At 49.4% G+C, this 12,422-nt stretch overlaps 6 protein-coding genes across 6 annotated transcripts; 5 read left to right on the forward strand and 1 right to left on the reverse strand.

Annotated features, from left to right (window-relative positions):
* Positions 1 to 731: 731 nt before the first annotated feature.
* On the reverse strand, positions 732 to 1,443 carry BDV27DRAFT_130730 (uncharacterized protein). Its single transcript, XM_032067481.1, has one exon. The coding sequence runs from the start codon at positions 1,156 to 1,158 to the stop codon at positions 949 to 951; it is 210 nt and encodes a 69-aa protein (XP_031926021.1). The 5' UTR covers positions 1,159 to 1,443; the 3' UTR covers positions 732 to 948.
* A 64-nt stretch (positions 1,444 to 1,507) lies between these two features.
* Positions 1,508 to 4,163, forward strand: BDV27DRAFT_130731 (isoprenoid synthase domain-containing protein). The gene is made up of 3 exons (XM_032067482.1): positions 1,508 to 2,049; positions 2,101 to 2,344; positions 2,406 to 4,163. The coding sequence occupies exons 1-3, from the start codon at positions 1,641 to 1,643 to the stop codon at positions 3,940 to 3,942; spliced, it is 2,190 nt and encodes a 729-aa protein (XP_031926022.1). The 5' UTR covers positions 1,508 to 1,640; the 3' UTR covers positions 3,943 to 4,163.
* Positions 4,164 to 4,257: 94 nt separating this feature from the next.
* BDV27DRAFT_130732 (uncharacterized protein) lies at positions 4,258 to 4,473 on the forward strand. The gene has a single exon (XM_032067483.1). It carries the CDS (start codon positions 4,295 to 4,297, stop codon positions 4,451 to 4,453), a length of 159 nt encoding a protein of 52 aa, XP_031926023.1. The 5' UTR covers positions 4,258 to 4,294; the 3' UTR covers positions 4,454 to 4,473.
* A 200-nt stretch (positions 4,474 to 4,673) lies between these two features.
* Positions 4,674 to 7,039, forward strand: cp1 (putative carboxypeptidase S1). Its single transcript, XM_032067484.1, has 2 exons — positions 4,674 to 5,131; positions 5,190 to 7,039. Exons 1-2 carry the CDS (start codon positions 4,994 to 4,996, stop codon positions 6,885 to 6,887), a joined length of 1,836 nt encoding a protein of 611 aa, XP_031926024.1. The 5' UTR covers positions 4,674 to 4,993; the 3' UTR covers positions 6,888 to 7,039.
* Positions 7,040 to 7,433: 394 nt separating this feature from the next.
* BDV27DRAFT_130735 (putative DnaJ domain protein Psi) lies at positions 7,434 to 9,210 on the forward strand. Its single transcript, XM_032067485.1, has 3 exons — positions 7,434 to 7,900; positions 8,008 to 8,684; positions 8,750 to 9,210. Exons 1-3 carry the CDS (start codon positions 7,753 to 7,755, stop codon positions 9,044 to 9,046), a joined length of 1,122 nt encoding a protein of 373 aa, XP_031926025.1. The 5' UTR covers positions 7,434 to 7,752; the 3' UTR covers positions 9,047 to 9,210.
* A 1,247-nt stretch (positions 9,211 to 10,457) lies between these two features.
* On the forward strand, positions 10,458 to 12,386 carry BDV27DRAFT_13202 (uncharacterized protein). Its single transcript, XM_032067772.1, has 4 exons — positions 10,458 to 10,637; positions 10,720 to 10,871; positions 10,934 to 10,997; positions 11,043 to 12,386. Exons 1-4 carry the CDS (start codon positions 10,488 to 10,490, stop codon positions 12,306 to 12,308), a joined length of 1,632 nt encoding a protein of 543 aa, XP_031926026.1. The 5' UTR covers positions 10,458 to 10,487; the 3' UTR covers positions 12,309 to 12,386.
* Positions 12,387 to 12,422: the final 36 nt, after the last annotated feature.

The following is a 12,422-nucleotide window of genomic DNA, read 5'->3' on the forward strand; positions in this document are numbered from 1 at the left end:
TGTATCTTTTTATTTCTCAAAATTCGATATTTTTTGGACAACTCAGAGAATATATGTGCTAGTGATAGTTAGTACTCAAGCTACTCGACTCGGCCGAATAGCAGGAATCGAAAATATCATATCGTCGTCTACTGTAGCCCCCTCATGAAGGGACGAGGTAGTATAGTCCCGGAGCCGCAGTAGCCGCATATGATGAGGTTAGGATGGTGGATTTAGACGCGCAACGCCTCACTCCCTCGGGGTACCCAAGTGCAGTAATCTACGGACACTGGGATGTGAACGGTATTATCAGAGGAGGGATGACTTTGGACTCCTTCTCATATTGTCGACTATACCTGCTACGTCATAGCGCTCGGTTCAGAGGGCGAAAAATTGACTTTGACGCGCGCATTAGCCTCGCTGGATTTCCGTTATGGGCTTATCGCAGGAGGGGGATGTCGATCATGTACTGCTGTACTGCACTGTGATCCTGGTGGTTAGCATGATGGCTCATCATGCTGCACACCCCTCCTCCTTTGATACAATCGCTCTTGGTGGAATGTCGACGGGAAAAACACTGGAAAACCGGGGTAGTCAGAATGATCCAAAAAATGTTGAAAGGAATGGCCTATGACGTCGGGATCGCGATCGAGGAATCGAAGAGAGGTGTGAAACCTAGCGATTCAGCACCGGAAGCCCTCGAGACTGGGTAGTAGGAATTAACCATTCTGGGACAAATGAAGAGAACAAAACGTTGCTGATGAAGCGAGGGGGCCCACTTTTTCCACGCTAAGGCTTCATTCGGACATTCTTGTAGTGTGACTAAAAAAGCATGCCCCATTCATTCCGTTTGTTACCATATCAACTGCTCATATGACATGCGGTATCGTGATCAAACTCTCCGAGATTAGCGCGAGATGGCTATCTTTCGTAGATGCCTTCGGGAGTGAGGGTCAATATGCCCCAGGGTCATGGTTGTGAGGTTGCAAAGTGCGAACGATCTTCATCCGGGATTGTATAGAGCCAAGATCGCCTCGCAAATGAGTGAGAAGCATCACCCGAACCCAAAGAAAAGCCATCACCACTGGATCCGGGTGTAAGGCGACGAGGAAGGCGAGCCAAAAACAACAACAACAACAACAACCACAACCAAACAATAACAACCAAACGGCCTCGCATCTACTGTACGAGGCGGCTGGGCGAAACCCACCAGCTGCGAACTGATGAAGCGGTGAGCGTTGCGTGGCTCCACATGAGCTATGGAGAAAAAAGTATCCGCCAGCAAAACAGTCGCTGCAGCCCCCAATCAGCGTGCAGCCTGCATATTAGACCTAATATCATACTTTACTTGCGGCAAGTAGGTCCTCGAGCTGACTGTTTAGCTTCCTAATGGGCCAATACTTGGTCAATGCTGTGTTGATGGGCGAAAAAAATTTTTACAGTTACATGCATCATGGCCTTTGCTCAATCCTCGACGCCAATTGCGACGACTGGTTGCCTATAAAGAGCCGGTCGTAGGATACCAGAGGAAACTGGAATTCTTCTTCCTTTCTTCGTCTTCCTAAAGAACTTGCACGTCGTCGCCAGCTTGGCATTGTACATCTACTTGCATATCCCTTTTTCCTTGCTTTGTTTATCATTTTTTCATAACACATCAACCAATGTTCAGACAATACTCCAACTTCATATCCCATAAGAGGAGAAGAAGCAAAAGTACCTCCCGCGTCTTGTCCGTTGCCCAGTCCGAAGCGGCCTCAGATGCACCAACAGTAAATGAGCCGATTGAGGTTTGGGCTCACTCGCAGCCCATAGACGCTGCTACCCAGCAACAGAATGACTGTTTCACCACTCTGACTGCACGGATACACAAATACGATCATGTGGCCCAAAGAGGTAGCGATCGCTTCTTGGAAGACTTGACGGCCACCCTCGACAGCGATGAGGCCAAGTCGAAAAGCAGCTATCTGACGTCTCCGGTGGGAAACTACGCTAGCTTTCTATATCCAGAGTGCATGCCCGAAAGGTTGGAACTGGTCGCATATTTGACTGAACTCGGAAACGTCCATGACGGTACGTTGACCTGGCTACCAGACGCGTGTCTATATCTAATCATTCATCCAGACCATGCCGATAGCAAGAACACACCTGTAGCAGACAAGCCGGAGGAGCTGGTTGAATCGCCCCGAGCCGAAGCCAGGAAGAAGCTTCTGGAGAAAGTGACAGGAGAACTAACTGACAAGGATGGGCTTGAGATCATCGACTGCTACCGGAGCAACTGGCTCGTCACCCCGGATGTCCCCACTGCCGATAATTGTGCCAATCTTGACGACTACGTGGCTCGTCGGCGTCTTAATGCAGGAATTGAGTAAGTTTATCACATGTCTCCGTGTTCCATAAGGTGAAACAGACTCTGACTGGTACAACAGTGTTTACTGGACCCTAATGGGATTTGCCCACGGAACTCGGCTTGGAAAGGAGGACCAGGCGATCGTCAGAGATGCGCTGGACGCAGCTGAGCGAACCATGTTCTTCACCAATGACTACTACAGCTGGCCGAAAGAAAAGCGCGAGGTCAAGAAACGTCGCGTTGCGAACGTGATACTGTTCCTCATGCAGCACCAGAACATGTCGGAGGATGACGCACGTGTGAAGACGAAAGAGCTCATTCTGGAAAATGAAAAGGAATTCATCAAGAGACGTGAGGCGTTGTATCAAGCCCATCCGGACCTCGCCCCAAAGCTGCGAAAATGGATGGAGGTCCTGGAAGCTTCCCTTGGTGGAATCCATTACTGGTGCACGAATGCACCTCGGTACGTGGTTCCCGAAACTGCCGAAGAGGAAAGCGATGAAGAATCGGACGAGGAGAGCTCAAGCGACGAGGACGAGTCCGAGGATGAGGAAGAAGAAGAAGAAGAAGGAGAAGGAGAAAACGAGGAGGAGGAGGTGCGTGTGAATGGCATTGCTAGCCATGTAGAGGGTGGTGATGAGCCCGCAGAAGAACCAGTGTGGACGCCTCTGGTCAACGGAGAAGAACACCCGGCAGTGCACCTTGACGCCACACCCTTACTAGCACCAACAAATTACATCGGGTCTATCTCGGCTAATGAGGTGCAATTGGAGCTGGTTTCCGCACTTAATGCCTGGCTTCAAGTTCCTAACCGACCTCTCACCTTTGTCAAGCAAGTGGTCAATGACCTCCACGACAGCTCTGAGATTCTGGCCAACATTCAGGACCAATCATCTCTCCAACGCCAGAAGACCGCGGCTCACCTCGTCTTCGGTCCCGCTCAATCCATCAACAGCGCTGCCTACATGTTCGTCCGTGTCGCCAAGACCGTGAACGGGCTCAACTGCCCCGGTATGCTTGACGGCCTCCTGGAGGAGCTTGAAACGCATTTTATCGGACAGTCTTGGGAGCTGAACTGGCGCTTCTCGCTTCAATGTCCGACCGAGCAGGAATACTTGGAGATGGTCGATAAGAAGAGCGGATCTATCTTCCGGATGTTGGTGCGCCTCATGCAGTCCGCCAGCATGGAAGGCTCGTCGCTGGACTTTGAGCTTCTCACAAAATTATTCGGCCGGTGGTACCAGATCCGCAACGAGTATCTGGGACTGCTTACGGGCAACAACCAAAGAGGCTTCGGTGAAGATCTGGACCACGGCAAGATCTCTTATGCGGTCGTCAGGTGCTGCAACATGGACCCTACCGCCAAGAGTATTATCCTGGGCATCTTCAGACAGAAGGCCGAAGGAGCCTCATTACCTGCCGAAAGCAAGATCCAGATTTTGGAGCTCCTCCACAAGAGCGGTGCCCTGCAGGCGACTTATGACCTGGTCCGACAGTTGGGTCGGGACATTATGAAGACAGTGAGCGAGCTAGAAATAGCCGCAGGAGAGACCAATCCCGGACTCAAGGCCCTTGTGAAGACACTAGGTGATATCCCAGCCCCGACTCAGGAGTGAGATCCTTTTCGAGAGCACGTGTTTGCTCTATGGCGCATGACACTGTTCTATTTTGATATTTTTTCCTTTCCCCTACCTACCTATTCCCTTTTATACTTCTGTGATGATTAATGTATATGACGCTCATTTCTGTAACGGTTATAAGGCGATGTCCACATGTGTTATGAATAATGAGATGATTTATTTGCTTCGAATGTCTGGGGTGTACGCTAGTGTCTGATTACTATTCCATGCAAAAAGTCAATATCTTATTAAGTCGTTTCAAAAGTATCTTGGTCGTTCGTTATTTCTCACATGCAAAGGACTCTTGCTTACCGGAAGTATAATAATAGCCCAGTAAGCACTCTTGTCCATGAATGAGCTCCAAGGATGCTTGGCGGGCATAATAGGAATTAACCAAGGTCGATGTGTACAATACTTCGAAACAATTATGTTTGCAGTGCCCCCCATGTTGAGTATCTCTTGGATACTATTTCTGGTTGTGTATGTGAAGGTGAAAGAAGAAACTTAATGAGTCGAGGGGATTCTTCTAGACATTCCGACGGATGATCCGGGGAGAGCTAGACCATTTTCGGTAATAACCTTAGAAATAAGTTTAATTTCCAACAGGTTGGATGTACAATTTGGAAGAAACAATACATAATATCAAGTGAGGATTCTTTGTTATCTCCCAGGGTCCCTGGAAGAGACAAAGGATATTCCTGAGGATGGCACTAAAATGCGAGCCTTATCTTTTACGTTTGCATCTTAGGCACAAAGTCCCTGGCTTTTAGTGCTGGTAAAGGTGGAGTCTGCTGGAACTCGCCCAATCGACGGGTCTTATCGCAATATCTCCTCCGATATTGTTACATTGATCGTCGGTTTTGCATCCACCAAAGTCACCCGGCTGGTCCGTGATAAAACAGGCCTCCTCATTTATGATGCGGAGTTCTGAGGTTCATCCGACGGTCGAATCCAGGTATAAAACCTGCCTATTTTCCACCCTGGTCCTCATTATTTCAATTCCCTCCAACCTTCGCCAGGGTTGAGATCTGGGCCACCGCCACGTCCCATGCCGTCCCTTAAGTCAGTGATTAATGCTGCCGGCCTGGTCGGTGCCGTCGCCGGCCAGTATTTTCCCCCAACACCCGAAGGCCTGAAGGTCATCAATTCCAAGCATCAGGAAGGTGTGAAAATCTCGTACAAAGAAGTAAGTGATAGACGCATCTGTGGCTGCCCAGTTTTGACGCTAACCGAACTTTTGTCAGCCTGGTATTTGCGAAACCACCCCAGGCGTCAAATCGTATTCGGGTTACGTGCATCTTCCCCCGGGTACTCTCAACGATGTGTCACTAGACCAAGATTACCCCATAAACACTTTCTTCTGGTTCTTCGAATCTCGGAATGATCCTAGAAATGCCCCTCTTTCTATTTGGATGAATGGTGGGCCAGGAAGCTCCTCGATGATCGGCCTGATGCAGGAGAATGGCCCATGCCGCGTTAACAACGACTCAAATACCACCGAAATTAACCCCTGGTCATGGAACAACTACGTGAATATGCTCTACATTGACCAGCCCAATCAAGTCGGCTTCAGTTATGATGTCCCCACGAACGGTACCTATGACCAGCTTACGGGCAAGTGGGACATTACCAGCTATCCGGACGGTGTCCCGGAACAGAATAACACGTTTTACGTGGGCACCTTCTCTAGCCAGAACGCATCGACCGCTGCCAACACCACCGAAAACGCCGCCCGCGCTTTGTGGTCATTTGCGCAGACCTGGTTCTCCGAGTTCCCGGAGTATAAACCGCGCGATGACCGAGTAAGCATCTGGACGGAGTCCTACGGAGGACGGTACGGGCCATCTTTCACGGCTTTCTTCCAAGAACAGAACGAGAAGATCGCCAACGGGTCCATTGAAATAGACGATGCTCACTATATTCACCTGGACACCCTCGGAATTATCAATGGCTGCGTCGACCTCCTGGTGCAGTCACCATCCTACCCCCAGATAGCATACAACAATACTTATGGTATTGAGGCCATCAACAAAACTGTATATGATATGGCGATGGATGCATGGAGCAAGTCCGGGGGCTGCAAGGATCAAATCATTGAATGTCGTCGGTTGGCCACAGAGGGAGACCCCAAGATGTACGGCAACAACGAGACCGTCAACAAGGTTTGTGCAAAAGCGAACACATACTGCAGCAACCAAGTAGAGGGCCCGTATTCACTGTACTCTGGTCGAGGCTACTACGATATCTCCCATTTCGATCCCGATCCTTTCCCCCCTCCGTACTACTTTGGTTTCTTAAACCAGCACTGGGTCCAGGGAGCCCTCGGTGTTCCCGTCAATTTCACAGAGTCTGTCGATAGCGTCTACAATGGCTTTTCCGCAACAGGTGACTACCCACGCTCAGATGTACGTGGATACCTGGAGGATATCGCATACGTGCTAGACTCCGGCATTAAAGTTGCCCTGGTATATGGCGATCGGGATTACGCTTGCCCCTGGAACGGAGGAGAAGAAGTGAGCTTGAAGGTGGAGTACTCGGATGCCGCCAAGTTCCGCTCTGCGGGTTACGCCCCTCTGAAGACCAATGCATCGTATATCGGTGGTTTGGTACGACAATACGGAAATTTCTCGTTCACTCGCGTTTTTGAAGCAGGTCATGAGGTGCCGGCATATCAACCCGAGACGGCGTATGAGATCTTCCACCGAGCATTGTTCAACCGAGACATTGCAACGGGCAAGGTCTCTATTGCCAAGAACAACACTTACTCCACTCGCGGGCCCTCTTCGACCTGGAACGTTACCAACACGGTTCCTGACAGCCCTGCGCCTACTTGCTACATTCTCGAGCTAGGCAGCACTTGCACGAAAGAGCAGACTGCGAGCGTCGTGAACGGAACTGCAGTGATCAAGGATTATATCGTTGTGGATACGGAGTCGTCATGATGATAAGATGCTTTGTCCATATTTGAGCGTGTATTGGCAATTGCTAGTTGGCAATACTATTGTACCTAGAACATTCCTATGAAGAACAGAATAAAGCTGAGATAGTATTACATCAGAATAGCTGGATCATGTGAGAAATATGGGGCTTGCCGGTCAACAAGCTAAACCGTAAAAAGAAAGTTCCCGTCGGATCCAGTGATTGAAGGACTGGAAGGACTGCGATCGAACGAGCTGAGACAGCAAATACGCAACGGAAAGCACCGGTGCTACATAGTATGCTTGCTCCAGCGCGATAGGTATAATCGATACGGTCTTTTCACAATAAAATAGTATAGTTGTCTCCGTTCTTATGGCAGAAAATAAGTACGGACTTGTGGTATCCGAACATTCTCGAACCTTCGATTGGCAGAGAGGCTTATGCGGTCAACGTCACACGTCACAGTGCTGCTCCATCGGGACTGGTCTGTCGTCACCTGAATGCCGCCGTCTCGCTGCACGATACATGAAGCCACCTTCTACCCTCCTCCAAGTCTCCATTTACTAAATGCCGGTTTATTCGTTTTTGGGCTGCGGTGCATCTTTCTAAGTCTTTCACTTCACGCTCTACGTACTATCCTAAATCTTTCACGCCGACACACTCGACAAGCATTTACTCGGTCGCGAATCTTCTACGTCATTCGAGATCCTACTCCCTCGCCATCGAGGTGGGAAGACCTTTTCGACATTGCCTGACATCGAGCTGGTCTCTTTTCCGAATTCATTGTTTTATATTCTCATTGGGTCCCTTGAATTAGGGTTTTGTTGATTTTTGCTTGTTCTCAATCTCACTGCATAATTACCCCACTCATTACCGGTTGTTCCCACCATGGTTGCAGAAACTAAGCTGTACGATTCCTTGGGTATCAAACCCGAAGCATCCCAAGACGAAATTAAAAAAGCATACCGAAAGGGTGCATTGAAATATCATCCGGATAAGAACAAGGATAATCCGTCCGCATCGGAGAAGTTCAAAGGTAGGTGACTTTAACAGTGGTTCCGCCTCCCGTGCTCCCCCAACATGGGATTCCACATACACTCTCTTTCCTGCAATAAATTTGGATAATAGCTAACACTTGCACAGAGGTATCACAAGCCTACGAAGTTCTGTCCGATCCCGAAAAGCGCAAGATCTATGACCAATTCGGCCTCGACTATCTGATGCGGGGCGGCCCAGCCCCTCCGCCCGGTGGTGGCGCTGGCGGCGCTGGCGGCGCTGGTGGAAGTCCGTTTGACGGTGGAATGCCCGGTGGTTTCTCATTTGGAGGCATGCCTGGAGGAGGTGGTGGTGCCCGGACCTTCCGTTTCTCGACTGGCCCCGGCGGTGGCTCTGGCTTCCAGTTCAGCTCTGCAGATGATATTTTCCGAAACTTTGCCAAGGGTGGAGGCGCTGGCATGGACCATGACGATCTGTTCGATATCCTGGGCGGGATGGGTGGCGGCGGTGGCGGCGCAGGCCGTAGCTTCCGCTCAAGCCGTGGCCCTAGTGCCTTCCAGCAATCTCAGCGCGCACCTACCCCCGAACCGACCGTAGTTGAAAAGGAATTGCCATTGACACTGGAAGAGTTGATGCGCGGAACGACGAAGAAGGTGACCGTGAAGAGCAAGACTTTTGACACGAGCGGAAAACGCACTGTCCAGGATGTAACTCTTGAAGCGAACATTAAGCCGGGCTTGCGGACTGGTTCGAAGATCAAGTACAGAGGTGTGGGTGATCAAGAAGAAGGCGGCAGGCAGGATGTCCATCTTATCGTGACAGAGGTAAGTGGCACTTCTCGAAACCAGCCCCGCGATTATAGTGGGACTCGTGACTAACTTCCATATAGAAAGAACATCCCAATTTCAAACGCCAAGGAGACAACCTCATCACAACTGTTGAAATCAGTCTAAGAGAGGCTCTCACCGGCTGGGACCGGATCGTGCGCACAATCGATGGAAAGTCGATCCGGGTAGCCAAGCCTGGTCCGACACAACCCGGGTACGAAGAAAGGTTCCCTGGTCAGGGTATGACGATATCAAAGAAGCCAAACGAGCGAGGCGATCTGATAGTTCACGTGAATGTCCGGTTCCCGGCCAGCTTGACGGCTTCTCAGAAAGATATCCTTAAAGACGTGCTTCCTTAATCGTCTTCGTGCTTTTTGTGTTTTTCCAGTTAATACCAGCATCGTTGGCGTTGGGGCGAGCGACGGGTTGCTTGATGATGATGTGATGACATGGGTTTTATATGATTTCCACTATTGTATTTTGCTAGATTCTGATAATAAAAGCTACAACACTTCGTCCTTAATTTCATCCCTGTTGCAGTATGGATTGTATTAAGATATAGTTTTACCAATAGGAGCAGATTATAACACCAAATAATGTAGTTGCACGCACTGCGTTCCAATATATTATTCCAGCAAGACCCCTTAAGACGCAACCCCACAGATCGCACGCCAATACTCGACCTCAAATCTTTCACTGCTATGAATGATAATACTCCATCTCCCGAAGCATTTAAGCTCGGTAAAGCGGGCCGACCCGTGACTGGAGGTTACACCGGGATATACTACTATTGCTTGAAAACTAGCAAGAGTCAAGGTAGCTTTCAGATCGTGCTGTTTCATGACAGCTAGTCTACAACATTCTATCTTTACTTTACTGCTACATCCAGCTATGGGATTTCCAGGCACCTCTTAGTGCCTATTCAAGGGTTGTTTCCACAGTGGAAACCCCCCCTACATCTTTGTCTAGATTGGATCCGCCGACAAGCGCGGGGCTATCTGCCTGCACTGGACGCCCAATTTTATCATAGTTCCCATGAGCTATACATAATTTACTATTGGCAGGCACTAAGTACAAGTACTATCAATAATTAGTGAAGTATGCAAAAGCCAGAGATGTCGTCATGCCCACCTATCGTGGCACGAGGTTACCAATGTTCCGTGCTTAGCATAATGCAGGCAAACTCCGATTTCCCTCCCTCTTTTGGTTTCATCAACTCCGCAGTCTAGTCGTGTCTCAAATCTTGGCGACTAATGAAAAGAATTGAGGATTGGGCTAACGGCGTCATTTTACCTGGTACACTGCCTACTGAGCCTGAAGTAATCGGAAGGGTTTCAATAAATGGAAGGAGAATAAATGATTAAACTATCTAGACCATGGGGTTTCGATTCTCTCCTGGCTGAATACTGATTGTCGAAGGGGGAACCGAGTATCTTAAGCTAACATACTATATATATATATATATGTATAACATTGGAAGGCCATTAAGATCCCACTAGGTGTCAAGCCTTCACTACGCTCAAGCCAAAAAACAAAGCAAAAGAGGCAAAAATAAAGAATCAGGACTTGGGAACAAATCAAACCCAACACATAAATCTAGAACGTGCTATGTACATTGACTATGCTAATCACTATCTGTCCCAAAAGGGTAATCCTTATCTTATCGCCAAAACACCCACACTAACCCAATCAAGCAACAAGCATTCCCCCGTGACGACAAACAATAAATGCGGAGAAACAAGCTCCAACTCCCTTCAACCAGTGATTCACCGACAACTCCGTCAATCAAGCAATCCAAAAATGCGTCGCAGAGCCACCTTCGTCCAACGCCCCGAGACCCCCTTTTCCCTGGATCAAGCGGTCCTAACACCCGATGCCCTCGCGGTGCATGGGATTGACGGTGCCCGTGAGGAACGGGCGACGTTTAGCATTGATGAGCTTCCTGAGGAGGTATTTCCCTGCTATTTTTGAGAACCTGTTCTTTGAGTTTTACGTGGCGTACGGGGTTAATGCTAGATTTTGGTTATTTTAGCTTTCAGAGGTCTTGAAACAATGCCATCAGCTTCATGTCCGGTGGGCGTCGGAAAGGCGGTATGATGCTGTTGCGCCATTTTCGAGTCGGGTTTCGCCTGGTTTACATGTTTTCTACACGCCTGTTGATGGTTCGTCTGAGGAGAACAAATTGTGAGTTTCATTGCTTGGGATATGGGTGTGTTTGTTATCTTGATGTTGATGGTTTATTGAAGGAAATCATTGTGTGCGCTGTTGAAGAGGACGTTTGATTATGGGTTAAAATGCAAGAACCCCGAGGTTGGTATTTTGTTTCTCTTTTATGAGCGTACTCACGGCTGACAGACATTGCAGGAATCTTTCATTACGCCTCCCATCCTGTCCACGCGTTTCGCTTCCACCGCTGCTTTCCAATACCACAGTTTACTTCCCTCGCTTGATAAGCTAGTTGCGTATATTGAGAACAAGATTTGTTCGTCATCCGACGAACAGTGTCTCAGTCATGCCGCATCTATCCGGTCCGCGGACTCAGTCGATATCAACTACGATAGTATATCGCACTCGCTGACTGTCTTGGGGTATTGGTCACAATCGCCGGAGAATGGGTGGACGGATGAGATACGGAAACATGACGCGGGGACGAACCAGGTTGAAGTAGGACTATTAGGCACTGAAACGGCGACAGAGCCTGAGGATATTAAGATGGGAGGGTTACTGGCTGTTGTCGGGAAGGATGATCAGTTAAGTATGCTTAGTAGCGGGTTGCTGAGTGCGTTTGGTGTTGCGTACGGATATGGTACTGATGATCCATGGGCAGAGCCGACGCTCTTCTCTTTCCCCTCTCGCCATCAACCGCTCCCGGAGGACGCAACGTATTCGATCTCGTTTACTTCCCCGACGGGTTTGCATCCAACCATGACCATCTCGATGCCACCATCATCGCTTAACCCCCCGCCTGCTCCGCCGGACGCGACATGCGCGCTTCACACCTACTTGACGCTCCCATCGACGATATTTGGCGATAAATATCAGCTTTCGACCACTGACCCGTTATTTCTGGACTCTCACAACTTGGTTGCGCTTCATGCAGTCGCCGGGGAGACAGACCTTGAGGCGCCAGACTGGTTTGTATCTCGCTGGGGATCAAATTGGTTGCTTGAGCTAGCCACACCTTCTGAGTCTGATCAAGTTCTAGAGGAGTGGAATGTTACTATTCCCCTCCATCTGCGGTACCTGCGGCCGTCCGAGTCTGGTTACCGCTCCGCCCCAGTCCCATGGCCAGTGGTATTTTGGGCTTGCACGGCCGAGGACGGCACCAAGATGGGGGTAAACCCCTTTGACAGGATCAACCTTGGATGGGAGGGGTTGTTTGGGACTCGGACCATGTTCTACCAGCTGCATCCTTCATCTGATCGGCTTGTTGAGGAATTGGAAGTTCCGGTTCTGAAGTTGGATGATAAAGGTTTTTTCCAAAGTAAGGCGATTGAGTTGGGAACCATGATTGTCATTGGCCTCGGGTCGCTGTGGGTATTATGGAAGCTGGGTGCGATAGCCTGGTCTTCTGGAACACGACCACAGAGAAGGAGTACCAAGCAAAAGAAGTCTGAATAGACTGACCACAGCCTTCGTAATATAAGCCTTTGTTTGCCACGCATACGACTGAAATCGTAGGAGCGGCCTCCCGTTCCATACCATCGACTATCACAACACATGTGGTATCCGGTT

The sequence above is a fragment of the Aspergillus caelatus genome, assembly GCF_009193585.1.
Source record: "Aspergillus caelatus strain CBS 763.97 unplaced genomic scaffold BDV27scaffold_127, whole genome shotgun sequence".
In the NCBI taxonomy this organism is placed as follows: Eukaryota; Fungi; Ascomycota; class Eurotiomycetes; order Eurotiales; family Aspergillaceae; genus Aspergillus; species Aspergillus caelatus.